At 41.9% G+C, this 25,557-nt stretch overlaps 3 protein-coding genes across 8 annotated transcripts in view; all 3 read right to left on the reverse strand.

Moving 5' to 3' along the window:
- Positions 1 to 25,557, reverse strand: part of LOC117773272 (spectrin beta chain, non-erythrocytic 1-like) — a 750,817-nt gene that overhangs the window by 625,843 nt on the left and 99,417 nt on the right. The gene's annotated exons all lie outside the window — the stretch shown is intronic.
- Positions 1 to 25,557, reverse strand: part of si:ch211-14c7.2 — a 432,059-nt gene that overhangs the window by 265,623 nt on the left and 140,879 nt on the right. The window lies entirely within an intron of this gene.
- mark4 (microtubule affinity regulating kinase 4) overlaps positions 1 to 25,557 on the reverse strand; it is a 38,021-nt gene that overhangs the window by 8,905 nt on the left and 3,559 nt on the right. For 4 of the 6 annotated variants that reach the window (XM_034605077.1, XM_034605074.1, XM_034605078.1 and 1 more), the window contains exons 2-14: positions 16,794 to 16,991; positions 15,519 to 15,572; positions 6,925 to 6,973; positions 6,764 to 6,829; positions 5,777 to 5,847; positions 5,365 to 5,421; positions 4,596 to 4,832; positions 4,193 to 4,312; positions 3,909 to 4,008; positions 3,369 to 3,480; positions 2,988 to 3,175; positions 2,685 to 2,905; positions 2,075 to 2,178 (exon numbers count right to left, since the gene is read on the reverse strand). In XM_034605077.1, the coding sequence (XP_034460968.1) occupies positions 2,075 to 2,178; positions 2,685 to 2,905; positions 2,988 to 3,175; positions 3,369 to 3,480; positions 3,909 to 4,008; positions 4,193 to 4,312; positions 4,596 to 4,832; positions 5,365 to 5,421; positions 5,777 to 5,847; positions 6,764 to 6,829; positions 6,925 to 6,973; positions 15,519 to 15,572; positions 16,794 to 16,991 (1,577 nt within the window). Of the gene's footprint in view, positions 1 to 2,074; positions 2,179 to 2,684; positions 2,906 to 2,987; positions 3,178 to 3,368; positions 3,481 to 3,908; positions 4,009 to 4,192; positions 4,313 to 4,595; positions 4,833 to 5,364; positions 5,422 to 5,776; positions 5,848 to 6,763; positions 6,830 to 6,924; positions 6,974 to 15,518; positions 15,573 to 16,793; positions 16,992 to 25,557 lie in introns of all 6 variants that reach the window. The other 2 variants (XM_034605076.1, XM_034605075.1) reach the window with 1 other exon arrangement.

Consider the following 25,557-nt stretch of genomic DNA (forward strand, 5'->3'; position numbering starts at 1 on the left):
AAACACATTTAGCTGCATGGTTTATGTTTCTGTGTTTATAAAGAATTGTGTTATTTGATTTTAAGATTACAAACAAGCTCTCTAAGAGCATTTACGTTTTATAAAAAACTGGATTTATTTAAGATCTATTTCAAGCAGCAGGAACAGTAAAAGAAAGGAAATGTAAGAGTGAGAGAGCTGATCCTCACAACATGAGCACCAGTTCTCTTCTAATCCTTGATAAACTGACCCTAAATACTCTCTCTCACCCCACTGAGCTCTCTCATCTTCCTGCATGCCCTCCTACCTCTCGTCCAGTCCTGTTCTCTTCACCCAACACCCAACACCCCCCCCCGACTGGTGGCCTGAGGCTGCTTTTCATAACGCTCCAGATAACACCCACACACAGGGTTCAAGTGGGGCAGACCATTAGATGGGTTAAGTTGAAGCACAGCCGTTGCAGAGCAAAATCATTTAATGTCAGTCCTACCTCCAAACACTATACCCCCCCCCCCCCCCCCCAAAAAGTTTGAGTCAGTAGTCAGAGGGAGGAGAAGAGAACAGAGGGGAAGATGAAGCAGAGAGTGGAAGAAATGGTTGAGAAAAGAAGTGACTGAATTTGTTCAGAGGGTGAGAAAAATGAATGATGTTCAAGATCTTTCAAAGACACCTCCTCAGATTTTATATAATCAATCTCACCACTATGATGTTCAGAACTGTCATGTTAATTATGATCAAACACTAACTCTGCACGTGTGTGAGTCCATGCACGTGTTCGTCGCCTCAACCACACTGGCTTAGCATCACATTGACAAGGCCTCTGGGGAAACTGGAGGGTTTCACTGGCCCAGTGCCAGACGTCACTTCATCCTGCTGCTCTCTAATGTCCACGTTCCTCTTTTCTACCACCTGTTCCATCACAAGATGGAGCTGAGACAGAGGATAATGGTCCATTCTAGAGCCTGAATATAGCGCTGTCATGTGGGTCTCTGCTCAAAGAAGAGTCCACTTAAAACTGAGTGAAATCCAAACCCCTCTTTAACATTATTGAGCCAATGTGCCATCCAGAGTGCTGTGAGTGTTCCTGTTTGCTTTAGCTTATAATGTATCATGATAAACAACAACCAATCATTTTGACTGCAACTTCAAAATGTCAAAACTCTTAAAGCCTCTGTGACCCATTTAGTATCAGTTTATTCCAAGATCTTATTTGCCTTAGTCCTGAAATGTTTTAAACCTCTTTCAACCATGTCAAGCTTTTCTAACCGTCTTTTGAAAAGTGCTGTATAAACAACTATTATTTATTTTTCTATTATGTTGTATATTTTTTGTGCAGCTAGTATTAAATAAGTTCTGTAAAATGATAATATTTTTTCAAAACCTCTCGTTCATATTCTTCTTTTTTTACCTTCAATTGAGTTTTACTGTATATTTAAAAACTCTCTTGGTCTATTCCCCCCTCCCAATCTGTGCAGGAAAATGTTACTGGAGGTCAGACAGCAGAAAGTAAGACACTGACCAAAGGAAGGGAAGGGGGGGGTTGTGTATGCAATGGTCTGAAACTGACAAGCAGACAACCATCTGTCACAACAACAGACCAGTTCATACTGGGCACATAAACACTCACACAAGCCCACTCATGCAGTTTAAGCCCTTGATCCCGTCTTGAAGAGACAAAATGTCAGTGAGATGCTCTCTAGGCTCTGTATACTAAAAGAGAAGCCATGTGCAACCAGTCTTTATAAACCAGCATGAAATAATAAACTGTACTCTCTATAAATGTGAATATATTTCCAAAATTCTCATATTTTCCAAGTTTGCCCCGTTGTTGTTTTTTCATTGCATTTAAGTTTAACAGCCATTGATTCCAGACAGGTAACTAACTGACTAACTGTTTTTTTTGACACAATAAAGTGAACCCTGATCTTCTGTCCTGGAGAAACTTTCAGCACAGGTACCGAGCTGTGATGGGTTGGTGTCCTCAACCCTGCTAAATATTATGAAAGATGCCAGTGACCAAACAAGCCTTCTGTTGGGATTTTGTCATGAAACCATCAGTAAGATAATGAACAGAGACAGACTGTGCACCTCTCACCTGTTCTCCTTGCCGTTTTGCAGCAGTGGCTGTCTGTCAGTGCTGGATCGGTCCGTACAGACGTACGTGTTTCTTCGAGTCATGGCACTAGCAGGGACGTTATTCTGGAGAAAAGAATCAGAAACCTCAAATCACATGACTTTGCTGATGAATAAACTATGTCCTGAATATCTGTGAATGTTCTGTTCTTTCTCGATGTGGCGGATGAGTGTGGTGCAGAGAGAGCTTCACGCTCAGGACAGAAATATATTTAGCCTTACTGTGATGAAAACACTGACTTCCCTTTCATGAAGAGTTATTTTCAGGTTAATCTGACTTCTGTCTTTTACTCTTCACATTCCCTCAACTTTCTCTCTTAATGATAATAACAACCACAATCTCTGTTTTCTCCTAAAAGAATCTAGGGTTTGTTTTTTGTCTCAAGCTTTGAAAATGTTTTTCTATTCAGCTTTTCTCTAATCTGTGGAGGATCTTAATATTTGGAGTCTTCATAATATCTGTGTCAGTGTAGCCTCAGTGTGCTGTAATCTGAGGAAATGGGATTAGGAGGACTGGGAGGATCTGTGCCATCTGTACACTGGACGATTCATCACACCCATCGAATACTGACCGTGGTGGAGCTCACTTCCTTGCGCCGGTCAGGTATCTCTGCCTTATTTGGGTTGTGAGCAGAGCTAACCATGGGACTAGAGGGGGTCGGGGTGCTACGGGAGCTGACGGTATTGGTGCTCGGCTTGCGTATTGAGAGTCGCTCCTCTTTGAGTCCCGCCCCTTCGCCGACACCACTGGGACTCTGCTTGGGGTGCGTGGATCCTGGAACCGCTGGACCACCTGAGGGGAAAGGACTTCTTAGTCGCCAAGATTTCAGAAATCTAACTCATCATGCTAAATCTCACTATGTAATTTGCATTACAGAAGTCCGAATGTCGTCTCTGGCGGTGGTACGTCGAGGCGCTGCGCTGTGCCTTGTGGCCAGAGGATGTAGATGGTGCACCAGAGGAGGAAGAGGAAGTGGAGTGTTTGCTGGTTCCGTTGGTGATGGTGCCGGGCCGGACTCGAGCGAGACTCAGACTGCTGCCCGTCCGAGACTCACTGCCATCAGTCTGAGATACAGACAGACACAGATAGAAGATTCAAAACTACAGTATAAATAGATCCAGGTATTATTTCAGATGTTCACAGCTTTTCTCAGTGCAACACAACAGGATTATATCCAAAAGTTGTCACCACAACTAGTAATTCATATAAGTCACCTGATAACAGAAGATGTAAAAACAAACAAACAACTACACTCACCTCATTCTTGCATCCCAGCAGCAGGTATGTGGCGGTGACCTCATTGTATTTCTGACTAACCAGAGAATCTCTGATCTCGTCCCTGGTGAAGCCCATCCCCACCATCACATCTGGAACCAGACCGATGACATTTGAAACAGCTATTTCACAGTTTGCTCAGCGAGTCACAAGTGACACAGGTGGAGCTTCTTATTCATTAGAATGTAAGGGTTCAACCACAGTGTCCTTCTTTGAGTGAACATGAGGAAAACTGGATTCATACAGGAGATCTGTCCAACACAACTGCAGCATCATGTCAGATTTAGATTTAAGGTGAATAAAGTTAGAGAGTCACAAAGACTTTGTGGCCAAACAGCCGCATCTGCAATGGAGGCTTTTGAACATGTCCTACTAGGGATCATTTGTACTCAGGCTGAAGCTGTAACCTCTGCTGACAGGACCATCCATCAACTCAGTCAGAGTTCACCCTCACCGGATATTTCTATCATTTTGATTTATGATCTTTTATAAATAAATGGTAAAGGTGTGCGTTGCTCACCAATGCGACCGTTATCATTGAAGTCCTCCACAGGCTCTCCGTGGGGCTTCAGCTCCTCGGAGTCAAACCCGACATTGATCCACTTATCTTTCATTATTTGCTGGTGAGGAAAGAAGAGAAAGAAGCATAAACAAATACAGTATAAACACAGATTAATGTTCTAACCCCATTTACTGATTAATCTACTGAATATGCCTTTGCTCATCTTTGTGTTTGAATGTATTATTGGAGTCTTTGTGTGCACTCTATGAGTCTCCCGGTCGTGTTGTTGTTCCACGTCTCACCTCCAGCGAGCAGCGCTTGGTGGGGTTGAGGACCAGGAAGCGGCGCAGGATACCCTCGCAGTCTGTGGACATGTAGAAGGGAACGCGGTATTTCCCCCTCAGAACACGCTCCCGCAGCTCCTGAACACAAGACACACACATACAGACAGACGTTCAACTTGAGAGACACGGAATCTGTCAAATTATTACTGATATTAAAATCATATATGATAAATAAAACAATGTGGTAGGAAAATATCAGAGTTTAAGTTTAAGAACGTTAAGGTGACTGTATTTAAAATAAATCAAATCAAAACAAGGTAGTTATTGATTTCTTTCTTCCAAAATCCCTACATGGGAGATTTAGTACAATGTCACTTCACTTGACATCATGTTGAACCAACACAGTCTGTACGTTACCCACCTTTAGGTTCTGTCCATCAAAGGGCAATGACCCACTGACCAGCGTGTACAGGATGACGCCCAGGCTCCAGATGTCCACCTCTGGACCGTCGTACTTCTTACCCTGGAAGAGCTCTGGGGCGGCGTAGGGCGGGGAGCCGCAGAACGTGTCCAGTTTACTGCCTGCAGTGAACTCGTTACTGAAGCCAAAGTCGGCTATTTTAATGTTGGAATCTGCGTCTAGCAGCAAGTTCTCCGCCTGCAGGAAACAACACAGATTGCGAAACACATGACAATGCAGGAAAACTACAATCGTGTGTTTTTACTGAAAAGTTTAGGCTCAAAGCTTCTTTCAGTGCTGTCATACAGGTTTTATCAACATCATCTTATTAATTAATATTTGAAAAATGAATACAAGCAGTCAGACATTACGCTTCAAATTGTCCTTATATATAAGAAAGTGTATGAGCCATTCTCATTCTTTCTCTTATTATCTTCACCTCTGTCCGTTGGTTGGTTTGTTAGCAGAATTAGGCAACAACTATTTGACAGGTTATCAGGAAACTTGGTGGAAGGATGCAGTCTGGGTCAGTGAAGAACCCATTACATTTCTTTAACATTGTGAGATAGGGATGTTTCAACTACTTCCAATTTAGAAATTTCTATTTCTATTCAGATGAATGATGTCTATGAATGAGTGAAATGTGGTGCAGCTTGATTGGATTTAAGGTGACTGTGGCAGTGGTATGTGCTCTACTGTGAGTGACACTCTATTTAAACTGTGTAATTACCTTCAAGTCTCTGTGAACAATTTTCTTCAGGTGACAGTAGTGAACCGCTGACACAATCTGAGGAGAGAGGAAGAAAGAAAAGACATCAACCAAGAGCAGACAATCCCACATTATATTGTACTGTCAATGGAAGCTACATTCACACGTCTCCTTGAGCAATAAAACATAACTTCAGAATTTAAAAAGTGAATAACTGAATTTCTTACTGTGTGATAAACCCGACTGTTGATTCTTTTATTTGGTCTGAATTAATCAGAAATGTTTCAAGTTCAGATTTCAGCTCATTTAGTTTTTGGGGGCATGATGACTGTATGTTGCTTCCTGTTCTCTTCTTCTTAATCGGCACAGACATAACTTTGCTCCGCTCAGTTTGTCAATCTCCTCAAATGGTGAAGTTTGATGTTTCACTCACCTGTCTGAACTTAGCTCTGGCCTCTTTCTCCCTCATTCTGCCGCGAGCCACGAGGTAGTCGAACACTTCGCCTGGAAGAAAAACACGATGAAGACATACTGCAGTTTGGGCAGACGTGAGTTTCTAACTAATCAGATGCTTCATATATCTATCAGTCATGTGTTTGTGACCCAAATGCTTGGAACAACATCCAAATCAATATTTAAATACTGCGATTAATGTTAAATATTTATATGCAATGCAACAAAAATCTCAAAACTACTAGTTTGACAAATCACGTGAAAAATGTATCTGTCTTGCAACTGCATTGGGATATGTCCTCAAATGTTTGTTCTTTGTTAAAAATACTTTTGAGCTCCCTGAGTAAACAGCTGAAAATATCTATCAGCCAAAAGTCAAGAATATCAACTGTGAAACCATTTTTTAACATCTTAATCTTCATGTCCAATGACGCATGAAAAAAAACCTCCCTGATATTCCCAAACTGCTTCACATCGCTTATCCTAAACACTGAAATCATCTCAACGTTTCCAATGTTTTGTATGTGTGTCTGTGTGTGTGAAACATTGCACTCTAAAGATCCTAAAAGGTAAAACAGGCTGAGGTCGAGTTGAACAGAGCAGCATCTGAGCCGGTGAGCTGCTGCGTCCTTATTAGGTATTAGAAGGAAGAGATTACTCAACATACAGAGGGAGAGAGCAGCGAAGAGGGATTAATGGAGACGATGAGAGAGACAAATAGAGAAACAGCAGAAAAATTTAAAGAGCGCAAGATGAAAAGAAAGCCTAAAGAAAACAGGGAGAATACAGACCAAGAGTAAAGAGATAGACATGAGGTCTCACTCCTGAAAACACAGACTAAGGAATTGGATTTGACTGTTGATCTAATGAACTGTGTCGTTAAGTCAAAGTAAAGAATCTAATTGGCACCATAATCCCCAATACTTTTAGACACAGTCCTGATGAGGGTGGTGGAGACGCCACTCACCTCCGCTGGCGTACTCCATGATCAGGTAGAGCGTCTTCTCCGTCTCAATCACCTCAAACAGCTGCACTGTAACACACAGAGGAGGACATGTTAGCACAGAGGTCAGCATGGACACATGGACAAATGGACACACAGACACACTTCTCTGTGTTGAAACTCACCTATGTTAGGATGGTTGAGAGTCTTCATGATGCGTACCTCTCGAAACAGCTGGAAAAATATGTGAGAATGAATCGTCAGACATCCAATTAAAAGAAGAAATAATAAAATCACACATGGGTCTATACAGGATATTACCACAGATATCTTACTTTAAAAATGCAAATATATTGTATAAAGGATAATTGTGATTGAATGAAAGCACTGTACACTTATAAAACAACTAAAATACCATTTCCGCAGTATAATCTTGCCTTGATGCATTTTAAAGTTGTGCTGTTGTACAGATTTTGGTAGAATTTAATTTGAAGCTATTTATTTCCACATAAGAACTGCGTGATGACATCATTATATGGAGACACATTAAATTCAAAATGCATCCGAGTCAGTTTCAAGGCAAATCGAGACTCTTTTCTTGAGTTTCTTCCACATTCATCTCAAATGTGTCTCGTTCATCCATCAAATTAATTGTTCTTCAGTTAATTCACAGCTGGTATATAGACAACATCCCCTCGTCATCCATCTTATCCTTCCACACACACGTGTTTTCCCTCATACTTAGGTTTCCGACCACCTCGAGATCACCCAAGGGAGCTTCCCCTTTGTGCTTGGCTGACAGCAGGGTCTCCTCCCCTGGGTGTGCTCTCTCTCTCACCCCCCCCCCCCTCTCTCTCACCCCCCCCTCTCTCTCTCTCTTTCCACCCATTCATCACCGAGCTGCAGCCTCATCCTGCAACATCACCTCTCTGTCTAATTAAAGTAATGCGTTTGTCTGTGAACTCAATGTTAACAGATTACAGCGGCAGAGACGGATTTATCACTGTGGAAACTGCTGATGCCCGTGGAAGTAATTCACCACAGAAAGGAATGAAAATCAGAGAAAATTATTTGAAACTGTATTTTAAACTAACATCCATATTTATTAAAGGTTCAGGATTTAGCTCATTTATTGCACCTGTTTTATGGACGTATGTAAAGCAATCAGTTCATTCATCCATCATTTGATGTTTTAGTTTGGTTACTAGAGACAAAGTGAGACATTCTGACGCTGGATGGGGAAATGCAACTTGTGTGTTTGTGTGTGTTTACTTTATGAGTGTGTCAGCAGGAAACTGAGCCAAAAATAGAAAATGAGGAAGATTAACAATGCACAGGAAGATGAGGGCAGGCCGGAAAAGACTGGGACACAATAACTAGAAGTAAACAATGCGTATTAGTATTTTTTTTGTAGTCGCAGTGTTGCTGTCATTTTTGCTCTTGGATATTTTACTATTTCTTTTTTCTAAAAAACAAGTCGCAGCAAAGAAAAACAGCAGAAAAGGGCGACCAGCAAAAGGAACAGGAATACAAAAGAAGGAATGCACTGATGTCTTCATTCTTGTTGCCGACACTCAGATTCCCTGGGAAACGCACTCCTCCCTTATCTCTACTACTGTTACAATAACAAATACACCCTAATGCAATTCCCATCTTTCATGTTTTTATGGTGACATTGTGCTATTGTACACAACAAATTTGACATTTTGTAAAACACAAACACAATTTGATATTTTAGCAAAGGCGCTAATTTGCGCTCATATTTGTCCGCGTCTCATATTTACCTTTTAAATACAGATCTAAAGCTAGCAGCTGGATAAGTGAGCTCAGGGCAAAGACTTAAAACACAGGAAGTGTTGAATTATTACTTGAAAATAACATATTGGTGCAAAGAGGAAGACAGAAGTGCAGACTACAGCACATTCAGTTTACATGACATGTGTATTGATCCTATCCATCCAGGGAGGGCCACAGAACATAAAGTGTGTCCTGTCCAACATATTCAAATTCATCACGTTTCAGACCTGACAGCTGTTGCGTGTGCCACGTGTGCAAGGAACCTTCGTTCTCACAGAGAAGTTAAAACACTTATAGGATGACATAACTCCAGAGTCGTCTGAGGCAAAGAGTGTGTGTGTATGTGTGTACGCCTTGGTGTATGTTTTGACAGATATCATAACAGACAGATTCCTCGTACGCTATTGACCGTGAGTTAAAACACACTTTCTCCCACAAACACACACCAATTTGTGCCAATATAAAAGCTGACTATGCAACTGATGAATGTGATTAACATGTTCTGTATTTAATCATTAATGTGTGATAATCCCATAATTGAATCTCTTGGTAAAGTCAACTTGTTTTTAAATGTGCTCTATAAATTAACTGACATCACTTATAGCTAATTAATTGCCAATTTCTGATTAAGTTTTCAAAACAAAAGCTGATTTACAAGTCTGTTATAATTGACCAACTGATCAGTAATAAAGGCGAAACAGCACTGACGTTTTATATTTTAAAAAAACTATATTTAGAATTTTGTGTTGAAGCATTCACACATAACACCCACAGGGAATCTGGGATCAACATTAGTTTCTATTCCTCTCTGTCGCTTTTCCTACCCAGTGCGTTAAAAATAGGAAGTCTCATCATCATAAAGAGACAAACAGCGGCCCGCTGGGAGTGTGTGTAATTGAATTAAGTGCACGGTGCATCAGCTGTTCATCTAAGCTTTAAGAAGAATTATCAGCTAAGCCTCTTCTCTCCCTTGCTCTCTTGTACAACCACTCAGCTCCCTCTTTCTCTCACTCTCTCCTAAGTTGTCATTCATTTTTTCTGCCTTCACGGTCAAAACTGTGGCCGCAGCTCGCTCACAGTATTTATTGTGATAAAAAATAATGACCAGGAATTTTTTCCTAATGGCTGAAAAGAGACTGAAGAACCAGAAACCTCAGCAGCTGGCCAGGAAATTGTTGAGTCACTGGTATTGATCACGAATCCACTCAATCCTCAGCTCATATTGATTTAATGTTGTGCTTGTGATGTTTCTTATTGCACTTTTCCGGTGCACTGCAAACAAAGACATCAGACCCATTTGTTCGCAGAGCCAAGAGAATATCTTCACTCTCTCGCCTCCTCATGTTCATCCCCTCTTAAATCACTTGTTTCTCTCACATGACGATGGCCCCGCGTCACCATCGCCATGCCAACCCAGGTATTAATCCCTAGGCCTGAATCTCCTGCACCTCAGGGGGGGGGGGGGGGGGGGGGGGGGGGCAGGAGCTGCACACGCACAGAGACACAGCTGCTGTAAAGTGTGGTCCTCGCATCTCTAAAATGTGTTTTACAGTATTTATATTTAAAACTCTCATGTTGAGAAAATGCTTCTCTCTTCTTTCAGGCAGCATTAATCAACTTCCGAGCCTTTACATCCTCTGTGTCTCTGTGGGAAAGAATAATTAATCAACCGCTAAGGCACAGCTCTTACTGCTTTCCTACAAGGATTTACACAGAGAGACTTAACTGATTATTACCTTTTTTCTCTTCCACTTTTCTCATTGAGTGGTGCTGTTTGATTCATGTGTCTGGCCTATCAGTCTGCTGACCTTTGACCTGTTTATCCAGCCCTTATCCTCCTTCACACACAAGTTTGCTCACAAAAACTCACAAAAAGAAAGGAAAGGGAGCGAGAGAGCGAGGTGGAGCATGAAGAAAACAAAGATGTTGAAATTGAGCAATGAGGAACTGATAATGCTCGTCTTGCTCACATCTAAACATCTTCACTGCACGACACACAGTCTTACACACGACAGTACTTCCACTTATCAGCCGCAGCCAATCACGAGACCAGAGAAATCCAGAGGAAAGAAGAGAGGAAGAGAGAGAAAGACAAAGAAGGACAGAATGAGAGGGTTGAATGAATACACAGGCCTCTCTCTCTCTACTCTCACGTCAAAGTACTGCTTGTGAATAACCCTCTGTTTGTGTGTGTTTGAGTGTGTGTGTCTGTGCGTGCGTCTGTGTGCTCTATGAATGAGACAGTCCCGCTCTAAATCACTGACTACAGTTTAGATGAACCATTTTATCTCTCCTCAGTCAATATGAGAACGATGGATGGCAAAAGTGTGTTTTTCTGTTGGGCAGACTGTGGCTACAAATGATGTCTAAACCGCAAGATGGCGGCACCCATCTCTGGGACATTTTGTTTTTGTTTTTGTACAACGAGAGGAAGCGCAGACGCTTCATCCATTTTTATATCCAGCTGGCTTCAGTGCAGTAGGAGACCTTGAAATTAACCAAGAGTTTCAACTGAGTCTTCAAGAAGTTACTGAAGATAGATCAAGACGCTCTGATGGCATTTTGTGCTTATTCCACCATTTAGGAATCACTTCACTGTGGCTGCCATGTGTGCAGTGCCTGAGAATGAGCTTCAGCTCTATGATTGAGTTCAAGTAGATGGCTGCGGACCCAGAAGTCACTCTGTTGGCCAGCATTCGTAATTCAACTTGAGGCAAGTCGATGAGTACAAAGTGTTTTAGGATTGAAAACCAGCTGCAGCGTCACATTCTGGTCCACCTGTAAGTTTCACTGTGTTTGAAGGGAGGCCTGGCAGAAGGGCACTGCAGCAGTTAATAAGAAAAAGGGCCTGTACCACGTTTTTAGTCATGTACCAAGGCAAACAGTTCCAGTGTGATGCTCTACAACAAAATGAGAAAAGAATCCAACATTCTGAGGTATGAACCACGTCAACACATGCTGATGCTTCTCTCCAGCAGAGTTAGAGGCAAACAGCAATGAGGCAAACTGTCAGTGTCCTGTCCACAGTTTGAGAGACTTTAATGAGCAACATTACTCACGGCTTTGCCTCTTGCTCTTTTACTTGTCGCTGGGGAACATTTGAATAGACTTTTGACCCCGCTCCTCCTTTTGTTGCCTGTTGCTGGGAGCACTGCCCTTCTACGTTATACCAAAAAACTGACCATAACAAACACAATCTTCCAGCGCCTCCATACCCATAATGTACAGCGGTAAGTGGAGCTCCCAGGCCTGTCAACGAGGGGCTGAATCATTAATGAGGAGTAGCTGTAGTTTAATTCTGTTTCTTGTTTTGCTGGCAGTTTGACCTAGATCATTAGGAGCCTGACTCAGCTTGATTAAATAAGGAGAATTATATATAGTTTAATAGACGCTGGCCAAACAAGGAAGAGTAAAGGAGGGAGAGAAGGATTAGGGCAGACCAAAGGGCAGGGCATTGAACGTCTCTCCTCTCTTCTACTGTTCTATTTCTGTTGTTGTGGGAAAACCTTCTGGTCCCAGTCTGTCCACCCTCTTGTCCCTTCATCCTCTAATTATTCTCTACACATTCTGGCACAATCAAAACAATGCGAAGAGCGGCCACAATATTATTATGCACAGACACCCACAGGGACAATAGCAATGCAGATAATGGCATTACGCGTGCACACAAAGGCAGGGAAGAGACCGTGTCAGGCTGTGGGGTTATCGGCCTGTTATCATTCACTTAGGCCGACACACACACACACACACACACACACACACACACACACACACACACACACACACACACACACACACACACACACACACACACACACACACACACACACACACACACACACACACACACACACACACACACACACACAGTCTGTTCCCTTTGGTTCAGCTCTGTATCTCGTCTTTCTCAGGGTCCCTGCTTCTGTGCCAAGGCCCCCATCACACCCCCACCCCGCCCGACCCTTTTGTTTGCCTGTCTGGAATTCAGCTCGTGGCTGAAAGGGGCCTGGGTGAGGGGAAAAAAACACTTTATAGCATTAGACGGTGGCCCAAACACTGTCCTGCCTGCACACACATACACTTCACTTTTTGTGCACAACACTGCATGGCTGGCTGCAAAATTCTCCAGTGCTCAAAGTACCACCAGGCTTTGATGGGGCCCCACATATTCTGGCAGATTATCCAACAACACACACGGCAGGGGAAGAGTGCACAACAGAACCCCACTCGATCCTCTGTGCCGCTTTGAAAGTTTAGGAAAACAGCAGCGAGAGACTGATAAAAACCTGCAAAGAGATTTAACTGCTATTCAGTGGATATGAAGGTTTTCTGTCAAACAACATACAATTTTTAATGTGTATCTAACTCTTCCACTAAATTAATGTCTGAGTCTGACATTCGGATTTCCAACCCTGCTCATAAACACCTTTAAAACTGCGTAATCACTCTTTTTCAAGACAACAATTAACGGTTTATAGAAGGTGTAGCTTTTCAATTTGCTAAATATTGTTTTAACACCCAGTCTTATTATCCACTATCCATGATTACGTACAGCTGCACTGGCAACATATATGACAAGGCCAGATTCTTTCTTCAACCTGCTGCATTCGATCAGCCTGGTGCCTGGGTGAAGTAGGGAGTTTGCACGGTCTTTTGAAAGTGCAAAAACTGACAGTCCCTACATCCCTGAAATGGTTCTAAGAGACAAACTAGCAGAACAGATGAAAGAGGGTACAGCTGTGATTACAGTAGATCAACATATTGCCTGGGGAGAAAGGAGAGAAAGTGGGACACGCAGCGACAGTAAAGAGAAAAAGAAGAGGAGAGGGGGGAGAGAGAGAGAGAGAGAGAGAGAGAGAGAGAGAGAGAAGTGGGGCGTAAAGCTACTGTACAGAGAGGTTGACAGAATATAGACTGAGGCATAACAGACTGTAAAGTGAAAGAGTCAAAGAGGAACTATAGAGATTCCCCTTTTTATTTCAACCACAACTTCTTTTGAATTTTAATGCATTTAAAAATTAAAATGCTAATATATTATTAGGTACGTTGAAACACATACAGCAAATCAATCTTCCATGAAAGAGTAAGAGTGGATAAATTCTCTTCAGTGTCAACTTATGGTGCTTATATTTTACTGTTTCCGTTTTATAGAAAAATACAAGTGAAGATTTTGTAGTTTTTCACAGTTGGTCAGAGAAAAGAAGAATTTGAATAATTAATTGAAAACAATATCTTTACATTTTACTGAAAAAAAGAATCCACTTGTTGAAACAAAGTGTGAAAGATTTAATCAATAATAAGTCATTACAGTCTGCACATTTTCCATGATGTACAATAGTTTGTAAATTATTACTTACACTATCTTGTAATAGTTTATAAACTAAATCGATTAATCAAAAAAAAGATCACGTACAAGAAATCCCATGCAGATTCATCTCAGTGGACGCTGTCACCTTGCAGTGTTTCAGTGTCACTGACGACAAAATGCTGACAGAACAGAACACAACTGGCCTGCCCATCCCTGACCACTGCAGAACACGCACGCACACACACACACAAACGCACAAACACACACACACACACACACACAATCAAGGTCTTAGCTGACAGATTCAGGCAAATGAATCTCACAGATGCTTATCAGCGTAGGAAAGTCTCTGTTTCCCACAAAGCAAAGACAAAAGGGACACACAGCCACCCATCACCTCAGTTTCACCTCTGTCAGTAGTTTATCAGGCGGTGATAACACTGACACAGTCTCAACTGTGGTTAGTGACACGATGATGGTTCTTTATAAAAGTTTTGTCCCGGTGTATTCCGAGAAACAAAACTAGAGTCTTCAGTTGATTCAGTCTGTAAACTGATGACAACACTTCCTTTGTAAACACTGGTTCTTTTCTATGATGAGTAGAATTCTCTTGTTTTAATTAGTTAGATTTTAGAAATGTTATACAAGATAAAAACCTATCAATCTTTCAAATCCGCTTCATTTTCACAGGTGAACATTCCATTAATGACAAAGCAGTAAACAAAAACAGTGCAACGTTCCCAGCTTCAAAACAGGCTGCAGGCCTGCGGCAAAGTTTGTCACTCAATTTTGTGTCATTAGATCGCTCTCAATGAACACATGCATCACACGTGCACGCTCAAACATCCACAGCGGGCCAAGTTCACACAGGAGAGGGCCTAGCCTCATTAAGCCGTGAGCGCAATACACATAGTTAATACAGGACCCCTAGATGTCACTAGACATGCATACAGTGACGCACATTACTCCTTTGACCTGGTTAGTTCCAGTGGACTCGGTGGTTATATTATACTGACGCAAACTACAACTCAATGACTCAGGGACTGAGTGAAACTATATCGAGTTTATTTATAAGCACATTTTAAACCACCTTTTCTCTACTCGAGGAGAATGCCAAGAAGAGCAGATGTGTTTTTAGTAAAGATTTGAAGTGTGCTAGAGAGGGGGCAGATCTAATGTGGAGTGGTAAGTTGTTCCACAAGTTGTGGGCGGCTACTGCAAAGGCACGATCACCTCTGGTTATGAGCCTCGTCTTAGTTAAGTCCAGGAGGAGCTGAGCGGCTGATCTGAGCTCTCTAACCGTGTGTGCAGCCCACTTCTAAAACATTAAGTTTCACATAACAACCATGAGGTCAAAGTTCATACAAGAGTCATCTGAGCCAAAGCATCACAAGATGTTATTGAGCTCAACGACTGCTCCTGATGCAACACTAATGCAAGCAAACACTTCCAAGAGCAGACTCGCTGTCTGTTGAATCTTTAAAATAAAAGCAGAAACAGTTTGGGGACAAATGAAAAGGACTGAAACAGGGATCACAAAAAAGAAAGTAAAGAAATAAAAAGTGGGTAATTCGTTTCTGCTTTAAGAATGTGTACGTGTGTTGTCTGGTTCTGCGATGTCATTATCTTTGTTTTCAACGACTGCACACAAACTCAGAGTAACGCATCACTCACCTTCTGGAGGCTGGTTGGGTTGAGTTGTGTTTTATCGATGATCTTTATTGCAACCTGTTAGGAAAAAAAACAGATAAAGAAATTAATAATTACAATCTTGCAGAGAAAATATATTAATCACACACATACACACAAAGTTACTCGCTTGTTGCAACAAACCATTCAAGACACTAGCTCGAAAAATATTATAAAATATAAATATTTTTCTCTGTTTTACAATGACTGTAAACTGAGCTGTACTTAGATAATAACGATGTCCTAAAGCCTGAGAAGATGTCCAACGTCTCATTTTGTCAACATATTCAAAGAACAGGTGCAAATCTGCACAACTGATCAATTCAAATAAGAAAACATTTGATATAGAAAATTAACCACAAATTTATCCAAATAGTTTCTGTTTAATCTCTAATTTAATTTATTATGAACTACCACAGTTTCTAAACTGTATAAAGCTGTCTGTGTTTATCAGAGCTGCTGAGCAATGTGCTCTGGAGACCAGCTTCCTCACCATAAGCACAATGGATTACAATGAAACAACATAAGTGTTATAGCCCTTAATCAACGTTACATGGGGGGGGGGGGGAATAAACAAGCAAATTAAAAAGCATGTAGTGAAAACAATGAAATCTAAACCAGGGCTTCATAAGAGGCTTAACAACATGTGGTGGCCTGATCAAACACTGCGTCAAACTGCCAAGTTAAACCACCAGTATATGACTGACTCCTTCTTTACGTGGGTGGAACGCAGCAGCTCTCACATGATCGAGCCAGCGGCAGAAACATGAACTTTCTCATGAGCCTGATGGAAATATCAACGGCTCATGTAGGTCATGGATTTTACGAGAAAAGGGACTACAGTGTATTTAAACTAAACAGACATACACCTACACAATAAAACACAACTGTCTCTCTTCAAGGGTTTCAGGCTTTGATTGTGCCGTGAGACGAGACAGTACCGGCTGACTGTGAAACGATAACAGAAGGTGCTTTGAACTTGTGGGAAGAGCCCTTTAAAAATCCATCTGTCGGCTGAGTCACAGGGTTTGCTTGTTTTCTTATTCTCTTCCGATTACACTGGAGTCTGCTTCAACTAGTGGAGGAGGCTCGGTTTATGGCCTATACTCCAACCAGCCACCAGGGGGAGGTCAAGTTGGGTTGGCATCACTTTTGGGGAGCTGTCATATGGTCAATCTTTAAATTCAGTTTATGGTTCCAACAGGCATAACTTTATTGACACTAACACCATCTTCTACCGTCTTGTTTCTTTGAACTCACCTCTCTGCCGGTTAGTATGTGCCGTGCCAGTTTGACCTTGGCAAAGTTCCCCTTGCCGATAGTTTTGAGCAGCCGGTAGTTTCCGATGTGCGGCTGCTCGTCCGAACACAAAGCGATGGAGTTACGACATCTGGCCCCAAGTGAGCGGCTTGACCAGCCAGTACCCTTCTCTGAGCGGCTCGCCGACAGGGAGGTATGCTGTGGAGAGAGAAAGACCAATCACTGTCAGTATAACCAAACACTGAATTAATACACAGCTTCGTAGCCGATCTTCATCGAGTTCAAAACCATTCTTTACTCCATATTGAACAATGTTGGTTTTGAGGAAGTGAAAGAAAATCTAAGTCTTGATAATGCTCATAAAACATCTGTATCTCAGCTGAATTAGTCAAATTCGAGAACTGTTTTGCTTTCCTGTATTTTCAAAGACTGTAAATTGAGTAGGTTTAGATTTTTTCGACTGCTCAGACAAAACAACACGTATATAAAGACATCGCCTTCGACCATATCAATCAATTAATCCTGAAAATGCAGCTCTAATCTCTATTTGTATCAGAGGTTTCCATCCTTTTACAGATGACAAATGAGTAAAGAAAGTTTCACTGTACATACAAACTCCCTAATCAGCGTTTACGAACATCCGTGGGACCAACACCGTGTGACCAACACCATGTGACCTTGACTGTGGTCCTGTAGTCATGTGACTACCACCTGGCGCCAAATATCCAAAAGGTGAACAGCGAGTCTGCATTCCTCACATTCATATGTGGCTGTGAGGTCACCGGTGTTAGACACGTATTTTATCTGTGGCCGGATGACGTGAGGGGGGGGGGAACTCATCTGCCCGGAACTCCTGACTCTCTGCTGATACACATGACAAGCTTTATTTTAAACCTGGAGCTGAGAACAAAAAACCTAAACGCTCACACACAGACGATACCACATCATTTTGAAATGCACCCACTGTGGTGAACTCTGTGGTGGGATCACAAGATTTTCACACAGTGCATAGACACAGTCTGCAACTGTTTTAAATAAAACCAAGATGTATTTTTATTTGGATCAGCACCAAATTGCACACACACATACATATCAGTCCCCTAAATATGTCTGATTGTTTTTATCCATTACCATGAATTATTCCATGAGAAATCAAGGAAAAGGTCCTGATCTCCCCATGTTAAATAAAGTGGAAAACAATCCCTGGATCCCCACTGAAATGTAATGAGTTCTTCCCTGACCTTTACCACAGCCTTCCACCCAGTGTAAAGTAATCTGTCCAGTAGATTTTAGTAATCCTGTTCACTAACAGACAAATGAGGGATTAACACATAACCTCCTCAGCACAGGTAACAAGGTTTTCTACAAAATTCATGTTGTTACATCTTCCTAAATAAAATTCTTCTTTCTTCCTTCATAGCCTCCTTCATTCTCAAACCTTCACTCACAAATAATCCACCTGTTCCTGCATCTTCCTTTCCAGCCACTCATTCATTTGCCAAAAGGCATCTGGTTGGCTCACTCAGCTTCTTTTTCCTTTATTGTTCACATCATGTTTCCTCACCATCTTCTTCAGTCTTTCATTTTTACCACTTTCTATTGCCAAAATGCAAAATCAATAGGTTGACAATTTGTTGTGGTATTTGTTGTGGTAGTCTGATACAAAGCAGAGACACAGACGGAAGACGTTTAGATGAATTTGATCAGTATCTGTGGAGAGTTCATCACAAAACCTGAAACTGGTATTGAAGTTGTAAAGGAAACACTGGAGCAGCTTTCCTGTCTGGAAAATCTCTGTAAAGCACTTTGTGGTATACTGCAGCCATAAAGCAGAATATGGTGTTTGTCCCAATTTATTCCACACCAATTTTCACTTTCTCCTCACCCTCCCCCCCATCCATTTATTCTCCCTTCTTCTCTTTCCCCTAGCTTGTCCCCCATCCCCCAGACAAATCAATTTGCCTCCCTTCCCTCTCGTCTACTCTCCAGCCTGGACCCGCCCTCCCTTTTGTCTAGCGCCACAATCTTTATTTTCAGCGACCTCACATCAATTTGAGCTTCATGCTGCCTTCTACCACCCCCCCACCCCCAGTGCCCTATAACACCCCTCCACCCCACATACTTTTTTCAAGGAGTCCATCGATTCCCCCACTCCTTCTGATTACCACGCAGTTTCATTCAAGAGGAGGCCTCTGTGTGAAAGTGTGTGTGTGTGTGTGCAGTTGGGCGAAGTGTGACAAGGTTTCTTGCCAGCAGATTGGTGCAGGCAGAGGTATTTGGGTGGAAAGTGGGGGGATGAAACCTCCCCCCATGCATCATTATACATGTAGGGTGACATTTGGTATCAGAGATAGATGGAGGGCTGGTGGACGGTTACGTGAATGCGTTTGTGTGTGTGTGTGTGTATGTGTGTGTGTGTCTCTGTATGTGTGTGTGTGTGAGGGAGGGGGTGGCTCTTACTATGTAATTTGCACATTCAGCAAACAAGCTGCACCTTGTCCTTGCGAACTGAATCCAATTCTCTGTGACGATGCCCTACACCTCAACGTTTCCTGCTTAACTCATTGCTCTCGGCTGCTGGTGCAGCTTGTGGGGCAGATGGAAGAGTCAAGGATGCAACTGAAGCGAGACCCAGCTAATAATGCCCCAATGGTGTTATTTCAAATAGTGCAGTTGTCATTTAAACAACTTTCCTTCACATCTTATGTATGTATTTTAAGCCTTTATAATTAGTCCTGATTGGATTCTGGATCAGGACACCATGATTAGGAAAATCCAAATATAGAAACTGTCACAAACAACAGTAAAAACAGCAACTATTAGTCTGTAGTTTTATGATGACATGTCTGCTGGGTGATCGTGATCATGTGTTAGAGAAACAGACAAAGACTGTCTGTGTTTTTCAATTATTTAAACAACAAGCTAAAATGGGTCAGTTAAGTTTCCCTCCAAAATATCTGAATTTAAGCTCGAAGCAAAATCCTTGGAAAAAGGGAATATTAAAGTTGTTTATGTAACCGTCTCTCAAAGCTACTGATTTTTTTATATAATATGTAATTATATTATTAACTGCTTCGTAACCAGCAGTTAACAAGGACTCCATCCAGGCTCCCAAATATTAGGCCGTTTCACTTTGTAACCAACCAACCAACAGACGGACAGAGGAGAAAACTTGGTGGAGGTAATAATAATTCTGAGAATTATTCCACCCCATTGTTGTATATGTTGCAATCTGGACAGAGCATCATGGAAGGAGAGGTTGAGCACAATATCTGATGCTGGAATTAAACGCATGTTTGCATGTCTGGCATTCCATCACACAGTACAGCAGTTATGCTCCATCTGTGCTGTGTGTGTGGGCGTACAGCTGAATGTAAAACTCACATGAATTGAAACTCGTGAATCTAGTGACACAGTTCTTCTCTTGTGACTGTGCCTAATTTGACAGAGCATGACTCCACATCAACTTTGTACTTCAAACTAATTAGTTTCTCAGTTTACAATAATGTTCATTTAGCTGTTTGAGCATCTTCAGCATCTTTGTTTGTTCTTTTCATGTTGCTTCTGTGTCACTGCTAAGCTACAGGCTTATTCTATCTCGTCACCTGCAGCCAGTAAGTGATATTTTTATGTTAGTAATGTAGATTTTATTGCTTATTCTGCAACTGGACTCATAAATAACTCTACATGCGAATGTCAGTGTTGATGCTGAAAATGCAAAATGTAATGTTCTCTTTCTTCTTTGTTCTATTAGTGTTGTATTAAACGAGGCTGGGGGAGCGGCAGGCCACTGCTACGTCAACGCTCGTACTGTGACGAACAGAAACATGTTTCCAAACAATGGCCCACGCCCTGAGGGAGGTGTCTGAGTGCTGCTGCCTGGACGTACTGTGGGTCTGAGTGTGTGCGTTGATATGGTGGTGTTGTGTAAAGACCGGATATTTGACGTTGGTCCCCAGCAGAGGGGTGACATAACTTTGAACCATCCTCAACTCCTGCTAATACACACATTGATCCACAGTGTGTGCCCGGTTTCCTCTTCCTCTCTAGCTGCTGTGGCTCTCGGCCTCTCGGCCTCGTGGCCTCAGACTGGTTTGTCACTGACTCTGACACACACCGGCAGACACACTGTCTCCACAACATCACAGAACACAACAAAGAGAAAACCCTGCTGAAAATAAAAGGATGAGTTATCATTATAGCTCATTTGACTAAATTACATCTGTGCTGTTTATTCCAGTCAGTGCAAATGCTGTACTTTCCACAAGTTTCTAAATTTGCAGAGCAGATCCTGAGTTCAGCTAAATCTTCAAACGTCACTAACTCGTATAGACTCCTCACATGTCAGCCATCGATCAGGAGTGTGTGAGAAGTGCAGCAGGAAGTTGCATTAACTTAACCTGCATCACTTCCTGTCCAGCAGAGAGCTGTCACAGCGATCACAGCAGGCCTGTCACATGTTGCGCTGCAACACTCAGTAAGCGTTTCCTGGCAGTTTGCACAAGGAATCGAGAGCTGCCAGAAAAACATGTCAGTGAGCAGTGACAGACAGACACTGTCTGATACTGTGCAGCTGGTGGAGCCCAGCAAATTTCCCTTTTAATTTCTTTACAAAGCAGAAAGCCTTTAATGGCAAATAATAAACTTGTTCTAGGGCAAAATGCTAACTGGCAATTAGCCACTGTGTTAAATGTTCATATGTAAACTTTCAGTAATGAGTATCAGTTTTTATCAATCAAATGTTAGTTATTAGACTGAATTAGTGAATCAGGTAATTCAGCCTGATTAAAGAAATAATTGAAAATATGAAACCTTCCAATAAAACTGCTTTTGTTTTTCTTTTCATTACAGGATATTTTTTCATGACTAAGCACTTGGGGCTGGAAGGGATGAGAGAGGTAGTTCAATGGCAGGAGGAACAGATTGAAATGTCTGAGTTTTATAATAATCAACCGTGATAATAGAATTGGCCTTTGATTATTTATTTCTGTCTTTTCTGCGTCATTAGACAGAGGCAGTGGAGGATGACAAGAAAAGGTTCTGGATTCAAACCCGGCTCACTTGCTTTCTTTTGAGGGAGCTGCAAATGCAGTACATACCGTACCACAAAAGCTTTGAGGTGAAATTAAACTAACTTGCACTGTGAGTAATTATCATAAGCTGCACTCCAGCCCACGAAAACAAAACAAATTACCAATAATTCACTTCTTCTTACATTTCTTTTTTTGTACTTACGGAGAACATGTTTTTTGAGAGAATTCTTGAAATATCACAACACAGCTGCTCATTTGTCAGTGTCTGCCAGACTTATTGAAACTCCTCCCAATAACCATTAGCCAGGCGATGGGTCAAACCGTTTTTTACCGTAAGGCCTCACTCTCTCACACTCACTGTACATTTCCCCAGGTCAGGCTGAATTGTGTTGTTCTGAATAGAGGCCCAATCTTAGCCTTCTGTCTCATGTGCCAAGTACAGTTCAAGTAGCAAAGGTTCTGTGCTCTAAAACACATTGGGTTCATACTAAATCATGGTAATTGCCAGGGTCAGGTTTTTCCACGACTTTAACAATCATGAAGGTCTCACTCCTCAGCATGTTGATTATAGCTTCCAGGACTTGAATCCTCATTAAAAGGAGCTTGAATCTGGCTGTGGATAGAAGGCTGTGTCTATTTGCTTTTCACCATCTTATTTAGAAAGTAACTCCAGTTAACCTTGTCTGTAAACCACAACAAGATTTCCTTGAGAATTTTGCCACTATTTCTTACAACAAGAGGCTCTCAAGTCTATTACCTTCTTATATCGGAACATCTTGGAATGGATTCAACAAAAAACTAAAACTAACATCTTCTTAACTTCTGTCGACAACTATGTGGTGGGTCAAAAATAAATATTTTGAAGAGGACTTCTACAACCCCACATTGAGGGTTCGAGCACCTCCCTCCTCCAGTCTGACATTATCTGGCGTCACTCTGCAAAGTGTAACAGGATTCCTCAGTCTCCATAGTGCAGTACACACACGCACAGTGATGCGCTCTGTGCGACTCTGGAGACCTGCCTCATTACTCAGCATATCATTCACCACAGGGCTGTGATCATCGGACCAGGCTTAGGACGGGTCAGATTTATTCTGTTTGGATCAACAGCAGCAGATTAAACAACGAGTCACCCCTTGGCTTCTCTCACAGTCGCTACACAAACGGATTCTCCGCTGTTCCCAAACCTCCGAGTCACTGTAGGCTCTGAGATGCAGATGCTCACAAGACACAGCTTCTTACCCAACAATTTTAGAAAAATATCAACCTCTGTCATATTTTTGTAGTTTTGGGTGTCACCTCTATAGGAAATTAAAACATTGTTCTTGAGCTACCTGGTTGAAACAAGGAACATCTGTGTATGAGTTGTGTGAGAAAATATCCATTTATTCTTTTGTTTTGAAACAAAAGCGTATTGTGGAATTATTGCCTCATAAATGCTGACGTGTTTCTTTGAGATTACAGTCTTCTGCAGGAAACTGACACCTCACTGTTTGGGGAAGTCAAAAGTCGAAGACTCCTACAATGTACTGATGTCGCGACTGTTATCGATTTAATAGAGTTTTAAAAACGCCTGCTCAACCCGAAAGGAAACCTCAAATTGAAAATGACAGTACAAGTAAAATAACAATATCACAGGCTTTTTGTTTCTGCTGACCACAATTGAAGGACACTCCTGTTACAGTGCTCAGCTAATGGACAGTAACAGTGGCCGCTTGTTCTGATGTGACATTTCCTCTGGATGACAAGACGATTGCCACACACACACACACACACACACACACACACACACACACACACACACAAAGAACATTTGACGCTGTCTTAATCTCAAACGGCTAAGAATAAACATGAAGTCAAAGTGCACTGTAAGGAAACCAGCTTTGACGCAGTGTCTAGAGAAGAACAACCTGTTGGGACATATGTAGATACCATATGACTTTGTCACCATTGTCCATCCAATTGAAAAAACTAACTTGAATAGAAGAAAGGGGGGTTTGTAAATGCAGAAACATTGCTTTTGAGATCTGTGAGAAAATACAGGTCTTACTGTTTAAATTAGGATATTTTTCAAAAAACACATTTTTAGTTTATCCACATTTATCTACATCCTGACATGAAACTGTCAAGACACTGATAAACTACAGATGCAGACAGACTGTAGAGATCAGGAGGAGCTGCGTGGGTTAAACTGCAGCAGCTCAGGCCTGAGAACAGACGACGACACCTGAGAGCTGAAAGCAGAGGAGCCCCGTTGTACAATGAACACAACAGGTTGACTGTCCACATCTAAGTGCCCTTTATGCTCGTCTGCCAGTTTCTTTTTGTAATTGCATGCGTCTGTGAGATTGTATGTTTATCTGCAGGGGGGAGTGTGCATGTGTCAGTTAACAGAGGCTCTGTGAACAGTGGTGGTTCTTCACATCGTAGCCTGATCTCCACAAAATGCCACCTGTTCAGCACTGATCTCTGAAAAAACACTTCATTTGAGTTACACAATTGCAGCCAGAAATATTTCTTTTGTAACTTGTGTACCAAAAATGTTGTGTGTATAAATAGATGGTGTATAAAAGATTATACAGCAGTAACATTTAATCAACGTGTTGAATGAAAACATGTCTATAATTGGCCTCTTAATCTGCTGCTGAACTCAAATTTGTTTATTGGACGATACATTTCTGCCTGTGTCTGTTCATGTCTGCTACTCATCCCTAACTGATCTATTAATGAATACTTAACTAGTTCCACTTCACTAGACTCAATGCTCAAAACAAAATGTCTTCTGGTTATTTATTCACACCTATAACAGTTTGCCAATGCTTCCCAATGACAAATATCACCAGAGAAAACTGGGAGCTCAGTAACTTGCTCATGGGCACCTTGGTAGAAGCTGTTAAGGCATCTTATCTTTGGAATCATCAGAGTGTAGATGGACGACATGACAGCTCCCCAAGAGTGAAGCCCAAACGTCTTGATCAACCCCTGGTAGCTGGCTGCAGAATGGGTCATACGCCCATGAGACATGGACCAAACTAAAAATCTAAATATTTATTATTAAATGTTTGTTCAGGTAAAAATGGAATGAAACGTCAAGATTGACAGCTGAGACTGACTCTTGATTGGTCAAGCGTGTATTAGTGGGACCTTGCTGGGAATGCTCAATCTCCTGATCGCTACTGCATAGACTCTGGCTCCAAATGACATCGATAGTTCATTTCTGGAGAGTGAGAAGAAGTGGAAACACATCTCCAGTCTATGATTGAGACCAACATACATGTAGGTCGTCTAATATGAACACGCCTCATTGTATTCAGGTCGTACATGGTTCATTTGGCCTCTGCAGACCAGATGATTGAAAGCCTGGGGCTGTTTATGTGTGAATCTAATGCGTTTCTAGGTGACATGAATGCCAGGCTTTTGGGGAACAAGTCAGGACAGCGAGCTTGTGAGTCTTTTGCTTGTCCAGGGAACACAAAAGCCCTGTTCTACCCTGAGGAGGCACACGGAAAGATGTTTTGGCCTCTTTATTCAAAGACACCACTGTACGTGTATGCACATGCACTCACCCACACCTACTGAACCTGGCTGCCTGATTAGCCCAGAGCAAAGTGCATCAGTTCCCACAGTGCAGCAACAAAAAGTACAGACATTCAGTACCTCTCCATTGTACCTGTAAGGAGATTCACTGACAAGACTGAGTAGAAAAACATGATAACTGAAGTTTAACCACA

Source organism: Hippoglossus hippoglossus, chromosome 13, assembly GCF_009819705.1.
Source record: "Hippoglossus hippoglossus isolate fHipHip1 chromosome 13, fHipHip1.pri, whole genome shotgun sequence".
NCBI classification, from domain to species: domain Eukaryota; kingdom Metazoa; phylum Chordata; class Actinopteri; order Pleuronectiformes; family Pleuronectidae; genus Hippoglossus; species Hippoglossus hippoglossus.